The sequence below is a fragment of the Ascidia mentula genome, chromosome 5, assembly GCF_947561715.1.
Source record: "Ascidia mentula chromosome 5, kaAscMent1.1, whole genome shotgun sequence".
Lineage (NCBI taxonomy): Eukaryota > Metazoa > Chordata > Ascidiacea > Phlebobranchia > Ascidiidae > Ascidia > Ascidia mentula.
This window is the reverse complement of record NC_138570.1, coordinates 2,288,256-2,315,756: the sequence shown is the minus strand read 5'-3', so window position 1 is coordinate 2,315,756 and position 27,501 is coordinate 2,288,256. Positions and strand designations below refer to the sequence as shown.

General features: G+C 39.7%; 2 protein-coding genes and 1 pseudogene across 3 annotated transcripts; all 3 read left to right on the top strand.

Moving 5' to 3' along the window:
• Positions 1-323: 323 nt before the first annotated feature.
• On the top strand, positions 324-23,318 carry LOC145903367 (uncharacterized). 2 transcript variants are annotated; one of them, XM_082991446.1, is made up of 7 exons: positions 324-431; positions 1,439-1,520; positions 21,589-21,662; positions 21,764-21,883; positions 21,970-22,128; positions 22,495-22,566; positions 22,749-23,318. In XM_082991446.1, exons 1-7 carry the CDS (start codon positions 357-359, stop codon positions 22,845-22,847), a joined length of 681 nt encoding a protein of 226 aa, XP_082847572.1. In that variant the 5' UTR covers positions 324-356; the 3' UTR covers positions 22,848-23,318. The 2 variants fall into 2 exon arrangements, with proteins under 2 accessions (XP_082847572.1, XP_082847570.1); XM_082991444.1 differs by lacking the exons at positions 324-431; positions 1,439-1,520 and adding exons at positions 19,717-19,846; positions 21,169-21,253.
• LOC145903704 (uncharacterized) lies at positions 4,814-17,876 on the top strand. The gene is made up of 25 exons (XM_082991832.1): positions 4,814-5,223; positions 5,720-5,876; positions 6,115-6,151; positions 6,829-7,025; positions 7,253-7,352; positions 7,502-7,645; positions 8,041-8,186; positions 8,595-8,780; positions 9,387-9,459; positions 9,819-9,983; positions 10,431-10,539; positions 10,780-10,944; positions 11,265-11,376; positions 11,627-11,747; positions 12,083-12,223; positions 12,561-12,674; positions 12,846-12,911; positions 13,216-13,351; positions 14,368-14,509; positions 14,764-14,907; positions 15,149-15,340; positions 15,654-15,743; positions 16,649-16,715; positions 17,045-17,183; positions 17,510-17,876. Exons 1-25 carry the CDS (start codon positions 4,814-4,816, stop codon positions 17,514-17,516), a joined length of 3,360 nt encoding a protein of 1,119 aa, XP_082847958.1. The 3' UTR covers positions 17,517-17,876.
• Positions 23,319-25,247: 1,929 nt separating the features above from the next.
• Positions 25,248-27,477, top strand: LOC145901824 (uncharacterized; annotated as a pseudogene).
• Positions 27,478-27,501: the final 24 nt, after the last annotated feature.

Below are 27,501 nucleotides of genomic sequence, written 5' to 3'. Positions count from 1 at the left end.
CACACTCACGCTTTGCACCGGCGGATTCTTTGTTTGTTTTATTATACGCCGGCTTGTGGGCATACGCTTGGTACATTAAAACAAACAAAGAATCCGCCTTCGCAAAGAGTGAGTGTGGACTCGGCCGTATTTCAATTGTCTGAGATAAAACTCGAGGTTGTTGGGTTGAGAAATTTTATTCGGTTGAAATCGTTGTTGCGAAGCTGGCTCGACATTGCAGTTGTGTCTGTTTGTCATTTATTCATTTGGTTTATCGCACTGCAAAATACTACCTTTACGGTGTTTATTGTGTTACAGATTTACAAGGTAGAAACATTTTTAATGATACTACGTGTTTAAAGTTATCGCAAGTGAAGATGGCAAAGTCACCGACATGCTGTTGCTGCATGAACATCAGAACTGGAACAATGGCCTTGGCCATCATCTACGCGGTAATGGAACATTCATAGATACTACAAATCAAACCATTACAAATATAAATAACGAAACGGAAAATAAGCGGGCAAAGCTCTTGGAGTTGTGGTGCTTCACGCCGTTTACCTCTACTCGACAATTTTAGAGCTACCAGTTTGTGGTTTGTGACCAGAGGGATGTTAGTTGACAAAAAAAATCGCCAGTTAACAAAACTTTGAACGCGCCAGCCCTCATGTGCAGGCGTTGATTTAGGGGTGGCTGGGGTGACATGTCATCCCTCACAAACAAACAGGGATGACAACGTGTGTATTGTTACCCCTGGATTTCGGCAAAATTAAAATTTATTGTCAAAAAAACCACATACATGCGTTAAGCTGGTTTCAAACGACCTGCTCACAGTCACTATCATGACGAACACAAGTGTCTCGTGGATTGCTTTGTAGCGCAGTAGTTGTTTTGGCAGAATTATAAGAATCGGCATTGTTGTGTAATGGATTTGTTTGTAACGTCATAAATACTAAATCTGCAATAGACCTATTGAAACAAAAATGTCCCGCTTTCAGCAAGGGGGTCCGTAATTAAAGTGTTTAAAACTTAGTACTACAACAACATGATTTGGTGTAAAAACAAAGTGACACGAAACGACATTTGCGTCGTTTTGCCTATGTTTGCGGTAATAGGACTGACGAAATGTTTTTTGCGTGTTTCTAAAACCTGGAAAGGTCACCCTTAATATTTTACAAAAACGTTAAAAAATCGACGCCTATGCCTATGTGGTGTAAGGTTTGATGGGCTCTGATACATTTCGTTAAAGTAACACTTAACATGCTGAACTGTGATGTGTCTTTTTCCATTGTGGTCATGTTTTGGAGCCAGTGCAAAAAGTCATATTCTGTGTATCACAGGTTATAATTTAATTTATGAGGAATCAAGAAAAAACATACATACTCTAATTTTAATGAATTATTTGTCTCGTTGGAAATTCAGCCACTAAACTACATTTTTCTTGTGTGTTTTTTGTCAGGTTTTTGGTAGTCTTGGAGTAATGGGAAGTGTTGTTCAACTGGCCAATGGAGACCCTTACTACTACCATTCTAACAACACAGGTAGATATTTTTACTTTTTGTCATTTTTATCAACATTTCTATGGTGATTTTTGTATTCTGTTATTTGTTCAGAAAAGTTGCGTTTTTAAACTTTTTATGTTTTTAGAATGAAAGTTTTTACCTGTGTAAAATTTGATGTAAAAAACCCAATGAACTAAAAAAAATATTTTCATACTAATCAACATGTGTCTCTCTCATACTTTTCAGTAAACACAATTATTGTTGGTTAAATAACACTTGACATTGTGTGGATGTAGAGTTAAGAATGAAAATGCCATGTTTGTAACTCTGGTTGTCTCAGAACTGTTTGAACGTAATTTGGCTATTCTAAACCTCTTTTTTTTAGAAAACATTGTCAGTTTGATTTTTAATATTCTTATTGTGATTTTTGGATTCTTGGCTTTTCATGGCATCAGAAGTGTAAGTACAAAGATCTTAATCACTATGTGTAAAAATAAAACAATTTATTTAAGATAATTGCTTGTAAAATTGACAAACAATATTTTACTTTTATCAGAAACGTGCTCGCTTACTGCTACCCATGTTTGTGTCTGGAGTTCTGACCATTGTTGGTTCTTCGATTGTAATTGTTATTCTATGTATACACTGGAACACAATATACTCCTTTATTCTTGAAGTAAGTAGCATTTAAAAACAATTTTCTGTATACATGAAACATAATTAAATATGAACAGAATTCAAAATTTTTTTCTGTTGATTTGCAGCAATTGAACGAGTATGAATGTGAGGAAAATATTCGCAAAATGGGGGTAGCTGGTTTTGGTGCCATTGTCATCGGAATATTGATTCTATTACTCCTTCTGAAATCCTACTTCACATCTGTATTTTACAGATGCTACAAGGACATTCAGATGGAGGTATATTGTGTAAATAACTCTAAGGGTCTCAGAGATATTTAACAGGGTCTCGATGGCCTGAGCGGTTATTGAGTCTCTTTGATGGTTGAACCTGCTTCTGCCCCGTTCTATAAAGCACCCAGAACCAAGATCTCTTCCCGAATAATTGTATTCATTTCTGTTATCTTCTTCATTACGACGGTACATTACAACTTTCAATACAACGTTGATAGGATGCCAGCAAAATAGAATCCAATAGAATGAATTAGAATGGATTAGAATTAGAATTAGAATTAGAATTAGAATTAGAATTAGAATTAGAATGAATTTACCGGTCTAACCTGGGCTTTTTAACGCTCTCCATTATGAGAGCTGATTGGTCAATAATGTCACGTGATATCATGAGGCGCTTGAAGTAATATAATACAAGAACATAGGTGTGATGTGACATAAGCATAGGAGGACATTTTATGTGGTAAACAGGATGTTGAATGAATCACTTTACTCGAGAATATTCGATGGCTCAATCATTTGGGTCACATTGTGGGATTATGCAAGCGCTGGCCTCTGTGACGTATGTTACACACGCAAAACATTACGCAATACAAACGCTGGTTTCTGTGACGTATGTTACAATTGCCCTACCACAACTTATTTACAATCTCTATATTCCTTGATGTGTTTCTGTCATGATATTTCTCTGCCACCAGCTATATCCTGCTTAAATATCAGTTTATATTTCTTGTGGTTTCAATATGTCATATCAAGTTCAATGTCGATATATTGTAAGCTAAGTTTAATGCTTGTGCAATTATTTAGCCTGCAAGAGTCCCAAATGTGCCAAATAATCCACTTATTGATGACATGGAGCCAGTTGATGCGATGCCCCTGGCGTACATGGTCCAGATGGCATAAAGATAAGGGAAGAAAAAACAGAGCAGCATTAAAGTTGTACATGCATGATTGATCTGCATTTGTATAAACACACATAACCACAAATTCAATTCAATTTCTTTTGTATTCGTTCTTTTTCTATTATGGAAGTCTTTCACGGTGATAGAATGGTTAGTTTACACACTACTAAAAACAGTTGATTTTTTGCAAAAGTTTAGTTTGGGCTCGTCTGACCAAACCCCAATACGAATCTGCGTTTTTTGTGTAAATAAAACAATTATGAAAATTTTATGAATGTCTCAAATACTTGTCCAAAGTGTTAGGTTTACCAATATGCCACATGCTTGTAATAAGTCTTTAAGAAGTTGCAATATCCGGGTATTTCAAAACTTTTTTGTGTCCGTTTTCTTGACGTTCATTACATCAAGACATTTTCCGATGCCCAATATACCATTTTATACTGTCATAAGCTTAACTTTTCTGATCTGCTGTTTTGACCTCAAACCTGGTTTTCTGCATTCATTTAATGATTAGACGATTGCAATGGTGCAACTTCCCCCAAAAATTAGGAATAGAGAAGCAGCGTTGCAGAACACTTATTGGAAACTGAAACAGAACATAAGTGTACTATAATGCACAATGCTATCAAACAGGCCAGGGATACAACGCAAGCTTAATTTTATGCATGTGTTACGAATTTTCTTTCCTTCACGTCACCTTTCACTTTTGTTAGTTATTGTATGTATTTCATTGTTTTCACCTTTCTTGCTGGCACCTTGTAATTTCACTGTTTTCTTTCGTTGTTACCACTTATTTATTATATTGTTTTACGCACGTATATCGCTTTTAAGTCTCTCACTTCACTTTCACCACACTATTTTATTACTTTCGTCTCCCCTCTCCTATTATTTTACGCTCCGCTTATGCCCCGGATGTGCCGCGTGTCGAGAAGGCGCATCCTGATTGGTTGGTGATTGCGGTGTAGCGAAGGATTTCCCTAAATCTAGCGAGTCTTCTTCTGGGCGTCGTGTAGTGAGCATCTCTTTCACGGTGTTGTGGATTATTGAGATCTTGGCCAGTGGTATTTTGTACTGTTTTTATTCGTTTTATAGTTGAACACGACGTCCAATAAGTTAAATCAGCCTGGGTTACTTTGGCTTTGTGGTGAGCCGTTATTGCAGGGTTCTGGGCAGTATCAGAATTAGGGAGGCAGTTTTGTGCAAAGTACCGAATTAGGTAGAAGGGTTAATTGGGGGATAACATCGCCACCCAAAAACATCTAACCGCTTAATTACAAAGCTGCCGAAATAATTCCGTAACAACTTGGCGAGCACGCCAGGACCCTGTCACCACACCCGGCTGGTTTTACTGGGAAGACTCCCTACGTGTATTTTGGTTTTATGATATTTTAAAGGTTGGTTTTTCTTAACAATGGCTTTTAATGTTTTAATGCAACCTCCGCCTTTACGGCCGGGAGCTGACCTAGGACAGTATTTTAATGTATTTGAGTCATATTGTACGAGCGTCGGGGCCTCAGAAGAAATGAAACGACACCTGTTCCTGGCAAGCATTGACAACGACTTGAAATGGACAATACAAGAAAAAGACGCAAACTTGTTCGAGGTTTCCTACAAGGACCTCAAAGAACGCGCATTGCGCCAAAGGGCTACTGGTCAACACGCAGAGCGTCAACGCGCCGAGCTGATAAGGCGCGTGCAATTACCTGGCGAATCCGCACGTGAATTTGTTTACGCCCTACAGACACTGGGCGATGGTGCCTACAGCAACTCCGCTGACGCGGCCCTTAAAAGTACATTACCTTATTGCAAGGCTTGCAAGACCGGCGCCTCGCGGACACTATCCCAATCACCATCAAGTATGAGCGATCATTCAGAGCCGCAGCTCAAGTCGTTGTCAATACACAAACACCGAGCTTTGTCCAAGTCGCTGCAGTGAACACAATAAATAAAAAATAAATAAAACAATTATGAAAATTTTATGAATGTCTCAAATACTTGTCCAAAGTGTTAGGTTTACCAATATGCCACATGCTTGTAATAAGTCTTTAAGAAGTTGCAATATCCGGGTATTTCGAAACTTTTTTGTGTCCGTTTTCTTGACGTTCATTACATCAAGACATTTTCCGATGCCCAATATACCATTTTATACTGTCACAAGCTTAACTTTTCTGATCTGCTGTTTTGACCTCAAACCTGGTTTTCTGCATTCATTTAATGATCAGACGATTGCAATGGTGCAACTTCCCCCAAAAATTAGGAATAGAGAAGCAGCGTTGCAGAATGCTTATTGACAACTGAAACAGAACATAAGTGTACTATGATGCACAATGCTATCAAACAGGCCAGGGATACAACGCAAGCTTAATTTTATGCATGCATGGAATGTAAATGTTTCTATTACAAGTCAAATACATTTTGTATATTTCAGGTACCAGCGTGGCGGAACCAACATCGGTAGAGCAATCGACTTCACCATCAACAGCGTCTTCTCCGAATCACGTGACAACGTTCCTCGTATTCTGATCACTCTCGCCGACGGACAATCGCAAGATGACGTCACTGTGGCCGCAAAGGGTGCTGAGCAGGTAGGCAGATGATGTTACAATGAGAATACGCTAAACAAACTTTACACCAAACATGCTTGTAGGTTAACGTATAAAGTACCCTTAATAAAAAGTACACAGGTGCACCGCCAAGTTATTTCAAGTAGACTGCAGCCAAACTTTATTTTTTGTGCTTAACAGACACCAAACATTAAACAGAAAATGGAAATTATGTTTGTAGTTACATCGGTATTTATTGACCAGTGAAATTGTTTTTCAGATCGGAATTCGGTATCCAGCGGATGCACAGCAAGCTGGTGTCTCTCATCTGTGTGCAAGCTTAACTAGGTTGGCCAACTTATAAATTTAAACCATTTCGCATTGCTTACAATTTTTGGAAATATAAATTGTTCATTATTTTTTTTTGTTTTTGCCAGAGCTGTAAATTCAGTAAAAATAGCAGTGCGACTGTACTTTATATTGTGTTGTAGTGGCGTGCTATGCCAGCCCCTATCTGTTTATTTCATATTTAGGCTTTGCTCCAGACTTTATTGCTGGCTTAACTCGAATCATATAAACTGCAAATTTATTATCACTCGAACCCCCTTTCCATACAGAGTGTTGCAAGGAGGTTGATCTCCACTTCCTGGTGGATGGATCTGAGAGCATCGGAGTGAAGAACCTTGAGAATAACAAACTTGAAACATATTGATGTCGAGAAAATAGAACAGTTATCCCAGGATAAAAGAATGTTTCGAATTTTGTTTAGTCTGGCGTAGCTTTCATTTAGTCACGCTTAATGTGCCTCACTTACATTAAACTGATAAAACATTTCCTTATCTCAGCAAAGTCGTCTAAAAGTCACACCAGCTGCACTGATAAGACCTTTGAGGTCGAAACAGTGGCCATCTGTCTGCAGCTTACACAATTTCCTGTTTACATTCATCGCAAATATTTGAGGTAGTGTTATGTAATGGCCTCTTCTTTTTTACAGCTTTGACGTTAACCCAATATTCGTCTGACGTCAGACACGAGTTTGACCTTCAAGAGCACGCCACCAAGCGGGAGATCTTGCATGCCATCTATCAGATGGATTTGATTGGAGGACCGACTTACACAGGACAAACATTACGTCAGATGAAAGAGGAGGGTTTTTCTGAAGCGAACGAAGGTCGAGCTGGAGCACCAAAAGTAATTTATTTCACTTTGAATAGGTTGCGATCATCGCAGTTTGCAAACTAAATGTTAAAGGCAATTTGTACGTGATTTCAATAAATTGAATAATTTACGTGAAAAAAGCATTGGTTGTTGTGATGAAACACTAATATGACGCTATGTACATTCCTTTAAAAAATTGAAACGTTGTAAAATGTGTGTCTTTTAACTACCGTCACTTGCATTTCTTTTTAATGTTCCAGGTGTCGATCGTACTCACGGATGGCAGATCAGGCGACAACATTGAACAAGCCGCTAAACTCCTTCGTGATGATGCTAAACTCCAATATGTATTTGCAATCGGTTCGTTACAACCTTTTATTCTACTTTCAACTTTTTATGTTTTAACCTATTTTGTTTTACCGAATTAACGCGGTTAAGGTTATGCGGATTATATTTAATCCAGATTGCTTCTGAATTGTTCATAAAATTTGATTAAACTTAATTTTCAGGCGCCGGGGACACGTGGACATCAGCCCTAGAGGTTATCGGTTCCGCCCCAGTGGTCACGCACGTCCAAGAAGCGGCCAGTTATGACGCAATAAACCGTTTCCGTCGCGATTTGGTTGGGGAGATTTGCAGGGAGACAAAACCAGGTGCGGTTATTAATTGAATGAAATATTTGTAAAAGAAGAATCTCAGTACATCCTGTTACAAGCTCTGCTGAAAATAACCTTTAACTCAGAACAACTAAAACTACTTTTGGTAAAACAGTTTTGCTGGGGTTCAAAATACCTTACAATCTCACTTGCCACCCCCACACCCAAAGTTAACCCACCCTGGCACCTTACAATACGCAAAATATAATGTTTGGGTCTCGAAACGAGAATATCTCCTTTTTGTAAAAAAGGCGTTATTGTCTAAATGTGAAGGCTTCCAATCGAGGCCTAGCATATAGAAGTTGTTTTTTAAGATGAGGTCGCAGAACAAAAGAGATTAAGATGTCCAATGTTGCATCATATCATGAAGTTAACTCGATGTTCTGTTTCAGAATGTGCTGAGAGTGAGATGGACCTCATCTTCCTGGTGGACGGATCAAGTTCGATTGGGGAAGATAATTTCGAACTGACCAAGGAATGGATGATTTCATTCGTGCGACAATTCGAGATTGGAGAATACAACACAAAGATTGGAGTGGTGAGGGTTTAATTATTACTGAGAGTCTCGTGTTCTTTCGCTTTGGTGCCCAAGGATTGTTGAACTGTCTGTAGAATGTTGTGTGCCGTTGTTTCGAACATTCGCTAACTGACTTCAGATTCTGTATACTGTATACAGAGGCAATTTTTTATTGTTTTGAAAACTGCTACTGCTAATGTATGTAAACTCTGTTCTGCATTTTATTTTCTAGATTTATACAATCAAATTTTTACCCGGAGTTACGCGTTTTTTGACAAGTAAAATGTACATTAAAGTATGGATTGAATAATTATTATGCAAAAATGTTATGTCCGCATAAAAACTAGTTAAGGAACTGTAACTAATGCTCGTATAGCAGTAAATGAGTCTTATACTCCTGCACTAAACCGTTACTGTTCACCGTTCCAGACTCAATATTCGTCACAAGTACGCACTGAGATCGACATCGGCCAATACGAGAGCAAGGAGGAATTGATCGACGGGATCAGGAATATCCAGTTCGCCACTGGGAGAACGCACACAGGATCCGCCCTCGAATACATCAGAAATATCGGGTTTTCGCATCAGCATGGAGCAAGGCGTGGAGCCCCGAAGGTAAATTCAGCTCATGTATTGAAATATTCACATAGGTTAGGGGTCAGTAAATCGTGGGTCGCGACCCAATTTCGGTGTTACCAGGCTTTTCACTTTGGTTCGCTGAAATTGTAAACACAAGTAGGCCTACAAGTTTTCTTGTTCACTGGGTGTTTTGTTTTAAACTGTTTCATTATTACGTCACAGTTATACTGTGTTGCATGATGCGCAGTGAAATGGCCATGCACTTATTTGAGACGCGAGAAATTAGGTATATTTTTTGTGGTCGCGCGAAAACTCGTTGTGGACATTTGATAAAAGTAACTAGATTTCGCAGCTCTTCACAGTAATAGTTTTCGCACCCTGTTCAATTGATGCCAAATAACGTCACCAACAGCTTGTTTATCCCAGGTGCAGAAGGTCTGATTGAAAGCAACCGTACTTTAAACAGTGTGATGCTGATTCCATGCTACACATTGGTGGTTTTGTAGCAAACACGGATTTATTTTCTTGGTTACGGTCGCTACGTCCAATAGAATTTGGTTCAGGCAAATACACACTTGGGCCCTTGTCGCGGAAAGAACGCACTGGCGGATAAGAATGTGTATATTCTCGTTTGTTTTTTAGGTTTTGATCGTGTTTACCGATGGCGACGCACAGGACGAAGTCAGCGTGGCCGCCAACCGTCTGCGGGACAATGGTAAACATGTTTGTACTGATATAACTTTAGTTGATCATTTACAATCTCCTTGAAACCTGATCTCGGACCTTGAAACGGCTTCCTCAGAAACGATACATGGTTATGTACACTGTGAGATACAGTTGTTTGTCCAAATCAGGCATCTGGTACATATTTCTCCAGGCATAAATTTATCTGTTCTCAATAAACTTGTCAGGGTAATATTTCTCCAGAGGTTGCCGACCTCTGCTTTAAGGCGCCTGAAAGTTTGATCAAATGCATCAAGACGCATTTTACTCATTCGTGTCAAATCCACCCTCTCCAATCACACGGCATGACATCAAATCCACACCATTTTTTAACTTATTTACTTCTCATAGACGTTGAGGTTTATACGATTGGGGTTGGTCGGGCGAACATGGGTGCGCTCAGTGCTACCATGGCAACACCATCGCATAGCAACACGTACCACGTGAAGAACTACAACGCGATTACGACGATCCAGAGCCGACTGCTGAGGAACGTTTGCGAGCGAGTCGAACCCGGTAAGAAGATGCAAAATATTTCACCTAAATATTCGATGCAAAAACTAATTGTAGGATTTCTACTTAGGATGAATTAAAAAAAGTACGTGGTTCTTTATTGCGTGTTGAAATAATTAAAAAATGAGACTGATATTGCAATTGTAAGGAATGCATTAGTTGTACACGAATCACCGTGGATAGTGTATCGTGCATATGATACTCTACCTGTATATCCTGGAAAAAATACTCAAGTTATGAGGACCAACGCGGAGTCGACGTAATCCTTGAATTTTTGACGTGTAGATTTTAGTCCTGGGTACTTCTAAACCGTGACCCGGAAGGTCTAGAGAGGAGTTCCAATCAATGTGGTTGGAGAACCAAAACTCACAAATTTTCACATTCCAGGAAGTTCTCCTGCAAAGCAGCAACCTCATTTTTAGTGTTAATATGCGACCCCTTGTTCATTAGATTGTGCAAACACAGCCACCGACCTCATGTTCTTGGTGGATGGATCGACTTCTGTTGGACATGAGAACTGGAAAACTGTCAAGACTTTCATGAAAAACATGACTGAAAAGTAAGATGGGGTTGTAATTAATGTTTATGTGCAAAGCAAAATTAGTTGATTATTGTTTAAAGTTATCACAAAAATACGGTGGGAGATTTTATGAAACAAATATCTTCAAACACTACACCTTATTTTAACAGTTACAGTACAAAACAATATGGAGTGCTTTTTTATTTTTGCAACTTACGTTAGACCAAATCTGAACAGTTAACACACTTTGTTACATCACTATCACATTGTTTACGTCAGGTTCCGCATCGGCGACGAAGTGGTGAGGGTCGGGGTTTTGCAATATTCCACGTGGCCGCGTACAGAAATTGTGATGGGAGAACACAAGGATAAGGAAGAAGTGGATGAGGCCATTGACGCCCTCAAGTGGCGGCTTGGCGACACCTACACTGCGAAGGCGCTGCGGTGAGTTGCAAGACTGGACGTATCTTAAGTGCTTGGTTGGACTTACCTGTTTTTCTGTAATGACTTGCAAAAATAACTTCTTGCCAAAATGTACTGGATCCCAATGTTTTAATTGTTTAATTTCGCGCAGGTGCTTTTGCCTTAAATTTTGGTAAAATAGCAGTGAGTCGATTAGTTTTAGTAACTACTTAAATGGGAAAAAAAGTGTTGTCGTAAAGTTATTTTGATATTCGACTTAATGGGAATTAACCTTAATTTATATAACAAATGCTAATTTATAATTAACCTAATAGTCACTGATGCTTTTGCTTTGTCTTTAGTTACGTGTCGCGGAGTTACGCAGATGCAGAAGTCAGACCAAACCTCATCGCCACCAAACTCTTGATCGTCATTACAGATGGTAGACCCCAGGATCAGGAACGTGTAGCTGACGTAAGATACATAGTCCTTTACAAATATATAAAGTAGTCATAACACAGTGGCGTTTCGGATATTTTACATGATTTTACGAACAAACTATGCGCTAAAAGGGCCTTCGCAGACGTGAATTTAACTCTTGGCAAATATCTGAATAGTATCTACGTTAATACGTTTTTTTTATAGCGTATCCATTACGACTAAAAAAGCAGTTTTTTTAGCAAAACAGCAGTTTAACAAATGTCAACAAATTTTCAAAATTCAGGCTGTTCAAACTCTGCACAGCCAGGGCTGGAGGATTTTTGCAATCGGAATTGGAAAAGTTGCTCTCAGTGAACTTGGAATTCTCGCCTCCAATCCTGATTCTGATCATGTTTTCTATGCAAGTAAGCAATTGCAAATTTGGTGATGACGAGACTTGAAGATCTCTGTTGTTTTTACACACAAGTTAGTAAAAAACCTGTGCGTGCATCTGAGACCGACTTTAGTCTGATACTACAGAAATGCTTTAATTAAAAGTTATAACGAGTTTTCTTTGATTTAAATCTGATGGAGACTGTGGTGTTCGTGTTAAGCAACTTTTAGATTTTAGGAAGAATTTTAATTTACACAAAAGATTTTAATTCATCTATTTTTTATATTTTTTAATCCATTTGTTCATTTCGTGTGAAGAGTTACGTTTTCCATTAGGTTTTGTCACATTGATATTACTGTGTTGCAGACGATTACAGTTCAACCAGGAAATTCCAAGGTCGTCTTACGAGGTTGATCTGTGGCAGCAGCGACTTCGGGACGGTGGAACCGATCACCACAAGCAAACTACCTGCAAGAAAACCCCCCACACCTTCCAGCAGTAGACAACGTAAGCAAATAACCCAACAAATATCTTGATCTTGCAATATAGTTGCACCATATAGCGCATTATCCCTAGGCTCCCAAACCTTTTCGCTTGTTCCTCTTTCCATTAAATAAAATTCCACGATCTTTAGTTGTTGTTGGACAGTCATCCAATATTTATATATTTATTTTCTAGATATTACAGTTAAATGTTGTATTTTGTGTGAAATTTGTAAATTTTTGCAACCCATTTTGGGAACTCGATTCATTCAATTCATGTTATGTTTCACTCCTAATTTCCTTTCTAAAGAAACCAGTTAATTGGGTATGTACTGTGACGTCATAAACACAATTGTTTACAGAACCGAACGTTATCCGAAGTTCAATAAGAAAACCTGCCGGTCTTTTTTCGGGTCCATCATCTCCGTCACAACCAACAACGATGACAGCAGCTACTTCAAGAACTCCACCAAAACGTAAGCAAAACTTTTTTCCAAGAAAAAACCTTTTTAATTTTCTTCGTAGAACTTTCTGGTTGATTTTTTCGTGAAAGTAAATCGATGGGAAATATTTTTATTTCCACCACTGGTTTCATCCAATGTATTACTCACGAAAAAGTTTAACTATTCTGTATATTATGACCACAGACATGATAAGCGGAGTTACCAACGCTACCTGTCCAGCAATTAGACGTGAAGGCAAAAAAACTACAGGTATTTACCAATCCTTGTAATTTTGGGAATTAATCCCTTTTTGTTACATAGCTCTGACAATTTCCACCTTATGTATAATTATACCACAGACCACGTAAACATTTATTTTCAGATTAAAATCGGTCAGCTTGGTATTTAAGACTAACAACTTGACGAAATGTGTTTGTCTTAGACCCCAAAGTTTCCGTTATTATGGTATTTACCAACTAAATTTATTCAAACGATTCAAAAACATTCAAATCAAAAAAATACTTCCTTGTCGCCACGCTTGACCGGCCTGACCACGTGATCCCTGCTCATTCAGGCGTGGATTTCCTGGAAGCTATGGGAGCAAGACCGAGTTCTCGCTCCGTTCGACTTGGCAAACCACGAAAAGGGAGCAACGCGAATGTGAAATCAATGCGGATTCGATCTGGCGCCATCCCCATTATGTCTACCACGTAAGAATGGCTCCATTGTGACGTTTGTGTGGAAGAAACCTTGCCTTTTGTCTATTTCGGAGGGGATTTCTAGGTGTAAAATTAACACTGATTTCGACCGTTAAGTTGGCTTATGTAAAAAAGGGGGATTTTGGTTAAGTTTAAAACCATGCGATTGAAAATCTATGTTGGAGGCACGGAATTGGCAAAAACAATCGTCTTGTACGGCCACAGCCATGGGGTTTGTGTTTGTGTGTGGCAACATTCCAACAACCAACAGTTGTAGTAACATGCTGTATTGATGAACAACATCCATAGTTAAACTTTCTGATTCTGAAGCAGAAAGTGCCACGCGTATGGTAAACAACCAGAAAAACCGTAATAATATGTACACGACATATAACGTATCCAGCATACAGTATGGGCGATGAAAATGCGCACAATACGCAGAACTCTAGCCCCGCAGAAGCTGCCATAGATTAGTGCGAAAGAGGAATTGAAATTCCCTCGGGTAGCGAAGTAATATTCTTCGTGAGGATGATGTTGCGATGCAACATTCCTGACGATGAACGAGATCGAATACCATTTTCCCCACGGGCATCTCCCAAGCCACAACTTTTGTCGCAACTTCCTGGTTGACTACACGTCCGTGTATGTTCTTTCACAAGACGTTTCTGTATATTTATGGTCACGTTGGAGTTTCCGAAAATGTCTCGGCTTGGGGTGATTTTGTTGTGATTTTTTTGTGGGAGCAGGCAAAGCCGATAACCTCTCTGTTAAACGATTTCTGTGTTTATTGTCACATTACAGCGACAATGTTGCCCGCTTAACCTTTGTTATTAATATATAATGCCAAATACAAACTCATTTCAAACCTTACAAAAAGTTTCACACAAAAGGTTTTTGTGGGCAGTCGTTGGTTATGGTCAAAAAAGTATTACAGAAAACGCCAACCATAATTTTGGATTGTGGAATCACATTCACACTTAACAGCAACAGACAAATTCACTTTTGAGTAAAACTGGATACTTTTACAGGCAGCATTTGCCGAGCGGTCTTCCCATGGAATTCGCCTTCATCGCCACGTTCAGAATGCATGGAAAGACAATCAAACAAACTTGGACGCTGTTCAACGTGGTGACGTCAGCTGGTTCAACCCTCTTCTCTGTATCATTTGACGTGAGTTTGTTGCCGCACGTTCTCGTGTGTTGCTGGAATCAGAGACGTGTTATTTGGCTGTACGAAAACTTCCACATTGAAACCGAAATATTCGTGAATCGCGTCGATTTGCACGTGACTGTGAGCCATTCATAGTCTGTCACATTCGAGAATCTCACAGCGCTGATTTCGGTTTAATTTTTCGTTAACTCGGTGGACTTACTGTCGACGGTAAAAAACGCAACAATATTTGTTCTTTTCGTCCTCGTACGCAGGGCGACAGGAAATCCATCATAATTTCCCGGGCTTCGAGGTCCGCTCCAACCGGTGTCCAAACATCCTTAGTCGGAGGCCCGATGGTTGCCAAACTCTTCAATCGTAGGTTCCACAAGCTCGAGCTACTGGCTGACGCCAACGGGGTGAGTGCCGCTGGTCGAAACATGCACATTTTCACCATTTATGGAACGTTTGACCCAATAAATATCTAACAATAATGCATAGACCTTAAATTCGCATTTTCTGCAGACAACAATTGCTTTTAACCGAACCTCGGCCTTCTTTATGGCTGGTACCCATTCCCTTAGTTGCAAAAAAACATTCTTTGCGATTCAAATATTCGGTGTTTTTTGGAGCTTTAATGTACGAACTTGTTATTTTTAGGTGACTGTAATGGTGGACTGCCAGCAAGTACCCACTCAGGTTAAGCATTCGGCGGCTCAGGTCGATTACTCGGGGTCTGTGGTCGCTTTCATGCAGAGGTCGAACGCCACAGCGATCGTTGACCTTCAAGATGTGACACTGAGATGTGATGCGGACGTGGCAGAGGAATGTTGCGAGATACCCGGACGCAAGGCATGGATTGATACAGTGTTTTTTTCTGCATTGCTTAAGCCGTTGGGTTTGGCTATTTGTGACATAAATGAAGGCATTATATGTACATATACGTATATAAAGCATCAGGGACGTTAAAGATACAGAAAATAGTTTCCTGAGAAATACGTCGAAAGTTACAAATTGAACAGCTACCTCTCAGCATGAAGATAAATGTGAAAATCCTTATATTCACAATTTGAATATATGCCATTTTGTTGACACTAAAACCGTTAGCCACGGGTTATTGACTTCACCTCATTTAAACAGAGATGCGTTTGTTTGTTTTTCTTAGTGCTCCTCATCCTCGCTGGCTCAGTCCTTTTCCTCCTCTCCTCCAGGATCCGGAACATGCGGATGTTTGCCGGAAATGAAGAGTGCCGAGGTGAGAATCATGTGGGGTATTCGCCAAAAGAGTGTCCATTGACCATGTTGCGTTTAATCGTTTCGCCACAGAGGACAAGATCGGCCTTGCCTACTTTATTTTGTAACGTTACAATTTATGTTGGTTTGAACCAGAGGTGCAAAGCACACGACAAGCGGGCCGAATTTGGCACTTAAATTCTTCGAAAATGATCATCGTGCTATGTTTAGCGCATAGTATGGTACATCCTAATGGCTTATTCATACCCTTTGCGTTGCTCACTTGTGCACTTAACCTGTAAAAAAAGTTATCACAAGTATCAAAAGTTGTATTAGCGGCATGAAACATACATCTACATGCAGCTAAGCCTTATTTGCTAGTTGACTGCTTACACCTTATGGCCTCTATGGTGTAAGGTTGGTTCATGTTTGAAAGTTAACATTAAAATACGAAGCCCTTCATCACATGAGCATTGATAACAAGGTTCTTGATCAAAACAATTTATATCATTTCATGGAATTACCATCAGCAACAACGTTTTGTTTTAAACCTAAAACGTTTGAATGAAGAGAATGTTGTGTAGATTATTAATTTTCAACATAAGGGTATCGAGTGCTTGTGTGCGAAAGCCTGTGCGTTGGTCTAGTGACCTGTAGCATTGCTTTAAAAAGGTTGTATCCTGTTACAACCACATGGAGACTCAGTCTTTGGCCAGTGATCCAGAACAGAGTAGAATATTCCTGTACCCACTTCTGTACACCCTCTCGCAGTTATCTTAACCATGCAGTGCATCGATGTCTACCCACGTCAATAATTTTGTTTCATTTTTGTTGTTGTTATTAGATTAACAATATTCCGATTTCACAATTGACCGACAAATGTTGAATCTTTTGCATCCATATATCTTTATATCACTTTCTGTTTAGGTTTGCATTGCCGAAACCAAAGAAATCACAAGGTTGGCCACTAAGATAGCGACGCAAATAGTGGAAGGTACGCAGCAGTCTCTGTTTTCAAAATCACTTTTATATAAAACAATAAAAAAGGTTTTCAGCATCTTTGCAAATTGAAACCACCCCAGAATTTTGGTAAATGTTTATTTTGTCAGTTTGTATTCATAGGGGAAAGTGAAACCGATTTCTATTATTAGAGGAAAAATTAAACTATTTCAAATGCGTAGAAACGTAATATAGAGTCACAGAAGCAAGATACGTCTTATCTGTATTTACTTAGGCGTCAGTTACACATTCACCACGGACTGTTAGGTCGTAAAACGGGCTTGCTTCAAACAGGAACCACTCTCACAGTTTGTGTTTGCGCAGAGCGAATGGGAAAAATTCTCCCTCTCCTTGGACTCACACTAGAGGATTTGCTCGAAGGAGGGGATTCCCGCCGGGCGGTACAAGTCCTCAGTCGGAGGGCTGCTGATTCGCGACGCGCTTTCACTCATCAAAAAACTAGGTAAACCTCACCTTTATATTGCAGAAGATCCTGACTCGAAACGCTTCGTTTCCATGGTAACGTTTCGTTTCCATGGTAACGTTCTGGGGCAGTGTTTGTGTTGAGGAAACGATTGGAGTGGTTTATAAACTGGGTTTAACATATTCTGTTATAGGCGTTTGGAAATCCAAGAGATAATTTTCGCCCAGTGTATTATTCTTGATATCACGAAACGTTTCAGTTTTCCGTCCGCTACACGGAGGCGTTCAAACTCTCAAAATTTTGCAACGTTCAGTAACATACCGCTAATCTTCATATCTCGTTGACACAAACTGTGTTTTTTGCAGACAATAATGACCAAGAAAAATGACGTCAGTACTGTCAGAACTCGCAATGGTTTTGGCAGCAAGGAAAAGTTATTTTTTGCTGTGTAACTTTCATGTGACTTATCTGTATCAAGGCACTTTCCAGCAGTTAGTCTGAAAGAATTTCCTCGCTATAATGCTTTTGCTACACCACTTTGTGTTTTTGTAAAGTTTTTTTCACATTTCTGCCCTTATGTTTCTTCACGTGTATTTTGTTTTCAACTTTCACCCTCTGTACAGCTGCTATATATGCCACATATATTTTACTACTGTTTCGTATTTTCAAAATGTATATGAGTGTGTATGTGTGTTTCGAAACTTTAGAAAAATAAATATACTGTCACTTTTATCAATCCTTGCCAATTAATTCTACACCAACGTAGCTTTTGCAGTTGGTTCATTAATAATTCAGCTTTATAAGCCATGTAACGATCCATTTTCAAAACTCAGTTTTAAAATCGAGGAATAAATCAGAATTTAGATATGTTATAACCATTTGCTACCAGTGATCTAGATATCATAAACCAATCTATTATTCATGCTGCACCCACCACCTTCGTGGGCTACGCGTGTCAATTGTGTTTGTCACCAGGTTTAATTAATTGCAACCGCATATTCGTGCATGACGCAGTATTAAATATAACACGGCTGTATGACAGTATAGCGGTTAGCAATCAGCAGAAGGCAGGAAATGCTGAAGGCAATAGCAACCGAGGATTACAGAGTGTACAGTCTGTATCAGTAGGCATTATTATAAATGCTTCTCAGCAACTGTGATCTTGAGACGCATTACAAAACTAATCAATTATTTTTTGCCATTTTATGCCACCAAGTGCAAAACTTCACATGAAAGGGCGTTTGTGCTCTGTGGCCCTCTAACTTCGCCGCATAAAAACACACACATTCCAACCAAATGAGATACGGATCACCAGACTGTCGGAGACTGTACAGTGCCCAAGCAAAATCACGTGACGCAATCCAGACTGTTCAGACGGGAACCAATACATCCTCTACCTTGGAATAACCTACGCGTGTTAAAGAAGAAACAGCAGAGAATTTTCCACATGTGCGCGTTTTTACCTCTCCAGGCACTGTTTCCATCTCTCAATGCTCTTTGAGAAAAGGGCTTTTATAGGAAAATACCGGTCCAAATAGCCTAATTAGTTGCAATGGTGCAGGGGCCGAACTAGCTAATTTATGTCAAGTAAATGTTGCTGTGTGCCGGTCCCCATACGTTCATTGTTTTAAGTCACGTATTACTTGCAAGTAGTTTGAGTGACAGCTCAAAGTCTATCGACAGCAATCAACGAAAGTAAATGTAAAAAAAGAAAAAAAAGAGTAAAATGTGAACCCTACTTAATTTTAATGCAAGTATTCCATGTAACTGCAAGGAAACATGGATGATATCCACAAAAACATAAAACGAAGGGATGCCTTGCTTGTTACATTGGGCAGGTGACTTTATTCTTATTTCAGTTGTTTGCGTCATAATCGCGTGTGCGCCTGCGCATGGAGTGAGTGTGTTTATGCTCGAGCTGTTTTTCTCTTGAGCTCAGGCAACTGAGAAAAACTCGTCTCTTTGGTTTAATTTTATTTCGGCTGTGTTTGTGCGGGAATGTAGAGGTTGTTGAGTTGAGAAATTAGTTTCGGTTCTAACCGTTGTTGCGAAGCTGGCTCGACATTGCAGTTGTGTCTGTTTGTCATTTATTCATTTTGTTTATCGCACTGCAACATATTACCGTTACGGCAGTGTTTCTCAAACTTTTTCCAATCACGTACCGCTCATTTGTTTTTTAATACACTGCGTACCACCGTATTACTATACCATGACTGTTATGACATAACACCAATGAATAACAATTTAGCCAATATCACCAGTTGCTTGGATTTCTTTATTGTGCATTTGTGACGCAATAGTATCAACATGAATCTGTTGCACAGTTGAATACACGATGTCAGAATTACTTTAACAGTGCAACAATTTCACGTTGATACCATTGCGTCACAAATGCACAATAAAGAAAACCGACATCATGTATTTGCAGCGGTTTTGGCTTCTGCAAAGTGCGGCAAATTGTATAGAGTAGACTAAATCGCGTACCACTTGAAAAGCTCCCGCGTACCACTAGTGGTACGCGTACCACAGTTTGAGAACCACTGCTTTACGGTGTTTATTATGTTGCAGATTTACAAGGTACAAATCTTTTTAACGATACTACGTGTTTAAAGTTATCGCAAGTGAAGATGGCAAAGTCACCGACATGCTGTTGCTGCATGAACATCAGATCTGGAACAATGGCCTTGGCCATCATCTATGTGGTAAGTTGGGCGTTCATAGATACTACAAGCCAGTGCGTCGATTTTTTATTGCGTGTCGAACATCTTGAGAAAAATTGTCGTGCGTGCAAAATTGACGTATCTGGTGACTGACACGTGAGAACGACCAGAGCCTTATTTCAATTACAGGATTCTTGTACTTAACATAATTTTAGAAAACACGTTGAATTAATGACAAAACAATTAAAATCCCTCCATATTGTAGAAGCTTCCTTGTCTCTTTTTTGATTGAACGAAAAATGGTATACTTGTTTTGTAACAATGCAACATGTGTAGTAAGAATGCCATTTGTTCCGTTACAATGCTCCATGTTTGGAAACAATGGTTAGGTTGAAACATCACGCGCTGATTTGCTGTGGCTGATAAGGGTTAAAGCAAGTGCTGGCTGTTTCTTGCATGAATTTTGTCCAAAAATTTGTTGCCGTGCATTTATTTAGACATCTAAACACACAAAATTGTTTTGGGTGGGAGTCTCGGCATAGCAAACAATGATGGCATAAGTTTTCAACACTACATAATCGTTCAGTTGAATGCTGTTGTTTAATAGTGACTCGAATTACAAATTTCTCCCCAAATAGTTGTTTGCGGTTTACATTTAAACAACTGATACTGGCACCAACGTCTTCGAACCACTTTTGCCACCAGCATCTACGGCAAAAAATTGTCAACTACATGTCAAAAGGAAAATCGTTGTCGTCCAATCTTGAAAAAAACGAGTACAATCGATGTGAATGTTGCAAGATTGGCGTGACCGATATGTGAGGCCTAATTTAGCTATTATAGTAATTCAATTTATGAATTTATGGATAGTAGCATTGGTCTGTTCATGGTACTGCATACCTGTAATTTAACATTTTTACGCCGCCCATGTCGAACACTTAGAATGGTGAAAAAGACACAAATCGATGCCCTGCTACAAGCCATTATTACTTATAACTATAAATAGCGAAATGGAAGAAATAATCGGGCAAAGCTCTTGGAGTTATGGTGCTTCACGCTGTTTACCTCTACTCAAACTAACGTTTTTAGAGTTACCAATTTGTGCCAGCTGCTATGTCGTATAAGGTTTGATGGGCTCGTACGTTTCGTTAAGGTAACACTTAACATGCTAAACTGTGCTGTTTCCTGTTCCATTGTGGTCATGTTTTAAAGCCAGTGCAAAGGGTATTTTTCTGTGTATTGCAGGTTATAATTTCATTTATTAGGAATCAAATAAATACAAACATACTTTAATTTCAATGAATTATTTGGCTCAATGGAAATTAAGTCACTAAACCTAATTTTTCTTGTGTGTTTTTCGTCAGGTTTTTGGGTGTCTTGGAGCAATGGGAAGTGTTGTTCAACTGGCCAATGGAGACCCTTACTATTCCTACCATTCTAGCAACACAGGTAGATATTTTTACTTTTTGTCATATTTATTAACATTTTTATGGTGATTTTTGTATTCTGTTATTTGTTCAGAAAAGTTGCGTTTTTATGTTTTTAGAATGAAAGTTTTTACCTGTGTAAAACTTGATGTAAAAATGATCTAAAAAAAATATTTTCATACCAATCAACATGTGTCTCTCACTCATACTTTTCAGTAAACACAATTATTGTTGGTTAAATAACACTTGACATTGTGTGGATGTAGAGTTAAGAAGGAAAATGCCATGTTTGTAACTCTGGTTTTCTCACAACTGTTTGATTGTAATTTGACTATTCTAATCCTCTTTTTTTTTCAGTAAAACTTGCCAGTTTATTTGCTGATATTCTTGTTGTGGTTTTTGCATCCTTGGCTATTCATGGCATCAGAAGTGTAAGTACAAAAATCTTAATCATTATTTATGTGTATAAATAAAACAATTTATTTCAGATAATTGCTTGTAAAATTGACAAACAATATTTTACTTTTATCAGAAAAGTGCTGGCTTACTGCTACCCATGTTTTTGTCTGGAGTTCTGGTTATTTTTGGTTTTTTGTTGTTGATCGTCATTCTCTGTATTTTCTGGAAAGCAATATACCTTGGTATTCTTGAAGTATGTTGCCTTTAAAAACCATTTTCTGTGTATATGAAACAGAATTTTATGAACAGAATTCAAAAAGTTTTACCGTTGAATTGCAGATATTGGAGGAAAAGAATTCCACCCTACTGGAAAGTATTCGCAATATGGGGGTAGCTGGTTGTGGTGCCATTTTCATCGGAACATTGGTTTTTATCCTCCTTCTGAAATCCTACTTCACATCTGTATTTTACAGATGCTACAAGGACATTCAGATGGAGGTATAACTACCCTACCCCCACTTATTTACAATCTCTATATTCCTTGATGTGTTTCTGTCAGGATATTTCTCTACCATCGGCTATATCCTTCTTAAATATCAGTTTATATTTCTTGTGATTTATGTTTTGAAAAACAGTAAGAAAATATTGTGTATTACAGCTGATAAAAAACATATTGGATTTTTAGAGTTAAATGAACACCAATGGACTATTCCGATGTTGTTTAATAGAAAAAGTTGATTTTTTATCACAAACACATTTCCACAAAGCTGACCCTTTTAAAACTTTTGTGCAGTTTGCAACCCAGCATAAATCTACTGCTTATTTATTAATGCTCATGTGCACAAAGTTTTTTTTTTGTTTTAGCCAAGAATTGCCGGCCCAATCTCAACACTTGCTTGGCAACAAGCTTCTGTTCAACATACCCACGTTTATACTGTGAGTAAATACTTTCAGATATTTTGTTTTGTTTAAATTCTATGTGTTTGACGGTCTAAAAACTGTTGCAATGTTTCTGTTATAAAAACGACTTGTTGGTAAAAAAGAAAATACAAATATGTCATATCAAGTAAAATGTCGATATATTTTAAGCTAACTTTAATGCTTGTACAATTATTCAGCCTGCAAGAGTTCTAGATGTGCAGAAAATTCCACTTGTTGATGACATGGAGCCAGTTGATGCGATTGCCCCGGCGGCGTACATGGCCCAGATGGCATAAACAAAAGGGAAGAAAAAACAAGAGCAGCACTAAAGTTGTACATACATGATTGATCTGCATGTTGTGTCCTATGTAGTCGCTACATTTGTACAAACACATAACCACAAGTTCAATTCAATTTCTTTTGTATTCGTTCTTTTTCTTTTATGGAAGTCTTTAACGGTAATAGAATGGTTAGTTTACACACTACTAAAAACAGTTGATTTTTTGCAAAAGTTTAGTTTGGGCTCGTCTGACCAAATCCCAAGGCGAATCTGCATTTTTTGTGTAAATGAAACAATTATGAAATTTTTGTTAATGTCTCAAAATTCTTCCAAAGTGTTAGGTTTACCAATATGCCACATGCTTGTAATAAGTCTTTAAGAAGTTGCAATATCCGGGTATTTCAAAACTTTTTTTTGTCCGTTTTCTTGACGTTCATTACATCAAGACACTTTCCGATGCCCAATATACCATTTTATACTGTCATAAGCTTAACTTTTGTGATCTGCTGTTTTGACCTCAAACCTGGTTTTCTGCATTCATTTAATGATCAGACGATTGCAATGGTGCAACTTCCCCCAAAAATTAGGAATAGAGAAGCAGCGTTGCAAAACACTTATTGGCAACTTAAGGACCTATATGGGTATTAGATTGGAGAAATCCTGTGTTCAAGGCCCTCGGCTGTAATGCATCTAGGGACTGTTCCGCTTGTTTCCCAATGACCGTTGATGGGTCTTGTGACTTACATAGGGACCTAAAATTCTACAAAGTTGAAAAAAAAAATTTGCTCCTGGATGAGACTGTACAGAGCAAGGACTTTTTGGGCCTCCTGGAAGATCATATGACCAGCAGGGGGGTATACCCAGCCCTTGGGGGGGGGGGGCTTTAACACTTTTTCAGCAACTAAATTTGATGCCATCGCATAGAGAAGAGTTGGAACTTACAAAAAAATGCAAATGAGTGGGTAGTTGAACGATTCATTTTTCTGCAAAATCCAGTTCCATTTTTGGTTGCTCTTTTAACCAAAATATTGAGTAACCAGGGTGGCTAAACCATTTTTTTGGAGACTAATTTTGATCAAAATTTGTAGATATGAAATGGATCTTTCATAAAATCACAAATGATTGGACACTTAAACGATTCATTTTGCCACAAACACAGCCTGATTTTTTTGCTCCATTTTCAACATAAATTTCAGCAGCACCCACCAGCAAGTTACTACCTAATTGGAATAGCTCAAAACCCCACTAAAACTGCCCCCAAACACCCTAAAATTCGCCATGACAACAGCACGCACATGTGCGCTCATTCAACCGCAAACTTAACTTAATTGCGTCACTGCTTTGCTTGGTGATGCATGACTTTGCATTGTGACACAGGTTTACACTGTGGGCATTTCCCAGCACCAAAACTAATTTTCATAGAAATACCAATATGCGTCCTGAAACAGGGAAAAAATACTTACGTAGACAAGTCAGGTAAGACTCGCCTTTTTCTCGTCTCTCTCTTTCTCTCACGTAGACAAGTCAGGTAAGACTTGCTTTTTTCTCGTCTTTCTCTCTCTAACATGTTTGGCGGAAACTTACATGTGTTTAACTCATTTTCTTGAAAGTAAACCAACACAAACAAATGTTTAGTAGTTTGCACGTCATACACAAAGGTTTATTTTTGCAACAAGAAACTTTTTGGTGTCCTACGACTAATACGTTCCCACCAAACCATACCCGACTTGTCTACGTAAGTCTAAGAGAGAAAGAGAGAGACAAGAAAAAGGCGAGTCTTACCTGACTTGTCTAATACCCGACTTCTCTACTAAGTCTGAGAGAGAGAGAGACGAGAAAAAGGCGAGTCTTACCTGACTTGTCTACGTAAGTATTTTTTCCCTGAAACAGAACATAAGTGTACTATAATGCACAATGCTATCAAACAGGCCAGGGATACAACGCAAGCTTAATTTTATGCATGTGTTACGAATTTTCTATGCTTCACGTCACCTTTCACTTTTGTTAGTTATTGTATGTATTTCATTGTTTTCACCTTTCTTGCTGGCACCTTGTAATTTCACTGTTTTCTTTCGTTGTTACCACGTATTTATTATATTGTTTTAGGCACGTATATCGCTTTTAAGTCTCTCACTTCACTTTCACCACACTATTTTATTACTTTCGTCTCCCCTCTCCTATCAGAATTAGGGAGGCAGTTTTGTGCAAAGTACCGAATTAGGTAGAAGGGTTAATTGGGAGATAACATCGCCACCCAAAAACATCTAACCGCTTAATTACAAAGCTGCCGAAATAATTCCGTAACAACTTGGCGAGCACGCCAGGACCCTGTCACCACACCCGGCTGGTTTTACTGGGAAGACTCCCTACGTGTATTTTGGTTTTATGATATTTTAAAGGTTGGTTTTTCTTAACAATGGCTTTTAATGTTTTAATGCAACCTCCGCCCTTACGGCCGGGAGCTGACCTAGGACAGTATTTTAATGTATTTGAGTCATATTGTACGAGCGTCGAGGCCTCAGAAGAAATGAAACGACACCTGTTCCTGGCAAGCATTGACAACGACTTGAAATGGACAATACAAGAAAAAGACGCAAACTTGTTCGAGGTTTCCTACAAGGACCTCAAAGAACGCGCATTGCGCCAAAGGGCTACTGGTCAACACGCAGAGCGTCAACGCGCCGAGCTGATAAGGCGCGTGCAATTACCTGGCGAATCCGCACGTGAATTTGTTTACGCCCTACAGACACTGGGCGATGGTGCCTACAGCAACTCCGCTGACGCGGCCCTTAAAAATGAGGTCCTGTACATTACCTTACTGCAAGGCTTGCAAGACCGGCGCCTCGCGGACACTATCCCGATCACCATGAAGTATGAGCAATCATTCAGAGCCGCAGCTCAAGTCGTTGTCAATACGCAAACGAGCTTTGTCGAAGTCGCTGCAGTGAACACAAGAGCATCAGAGATGGAATTAGTACTAAAACACAAGCGTTACAAGCTCAAGTGGATGCCATAAAGCGCGAACGACCACAATACAACAACGTGCGAGCACGGACTTGCTATGGTTGCGGTGGACTGGGCCATATGAGGCGCGACTTCCCGCATACGGGTATGCGCACAAAGGACGTCGACACGAGACATCAAAACATACCATGTACACCTGCGTTTTCCAGATCCATTCGTCGCGCATCGGAGATAAAATGTCACTTTGACCAAAAACGTATAACTCGAGATGCACCCAAATGCTTGGCGCCAAAGTCGGTACAAAAACCCGCTACACCCGCAGCGCCGTTGCGGTTTGTCAACTTACTAGTCGGCCAGATGAGGATGTGTGCGTTGTTGGACACCGGCTCCAGTGTCTGCTTGATTAATACCCTAAAGTGGCATTCCTTAAGCGCCGAGCATCACGACCGGGTAAACAGGTGCTCAAAGAAGAACTTGGTCGGGGCCGGCGGACAGCAATTGGCGGTAAAAGGCTGCGTCGAACTTCCCCTCCGAGTGGGAGGTTTGATGACTCACGCGAGTTTTTACATTGTAGACAATCTTACGCACGACCTTATTCTTGGATTAGATTTCCTCCAGTCAAACAATTGCCAGATCTGCTACGAAGCCAACGTGCTAACAGCAGGGAATGCAAGCGTGCCACTCTCGCATTCTCCGGTGCCGTTGCCACAACCTTCCGAGGTATACGTCGTCGACGATGTCACCATCCCCGTGTTTACCGAGGTATGTGTAACAGCAAACTTTTGCCAAAAGCCGCACACCAGGGAGACCCCTTTTCTAACTGAGAAGATAGACGGGTTTGTGGAAAAATATGGGTTGTTGACGGCTACGAGTATAACGATGGCGCAGAGTAACACTGTTGGGGTCTATGTCGCGAATTTGGGGGACGAAGCGGTAGAAATACCAAGCGGGTCAAGGATCGCCCAGGCATCGCATGTGTATATGCCTTTGGCAATGTCGAATGTCCAATGTCTGGCGCATGTGTGGTAGTCGATGGATCGTCGGCGAAATGTAAACACCCGGATTGTTTTGGCGGCTGCGCTGAAATTTGTTCGGTGTCACCACACGAAACAGCGGATAACCGTGACCCGTTTAAGTGCATTATAGAGCAAGCTCAGATCGGAAACCACCTAACTGAAGAACAAAGAGGAGAGCTGTTTGCCCTTCTTCGCGCCAACCAGGACGCCTTCTCAACCTCTGACGTTGACCTTGGACGCACGGATGTGGTGCGTCACGTGATCGACACAGGAAATAACGCCCCAGTGCGACAGCCACCCCGCCGCATGCCCCACCACAACAAGGCGAAAGTGGAAGAGATTTTGGCAGAAATGGACAAACAAGGACTGATTCGGCCGTCTAAATCGCCGTGGAGCAGTCCGATCGTGTTGGTTCGGAAGAAATCCGGTGAGACTCGTTTTTGTGTCGATTACCGCAAGCTAAACGAGCTAACTAAAAAGAACAGTTACCCGATCCCCCGGATAGACGACAGCCTTGACCAAATGTCGAACGCGGCGTATTTTTCTACGCTAGACCTGAAATCTGGCTATTGGCAGGTCGCTATGGATGCCTCTTCGCAAGAGAAAACTGCGTTTACCAGTCACGTCGTCCTGTTTGAATTTAACGTTGCCTATGGGTCTATGTAATTCGGCAGCGACCTTTCAACGCTT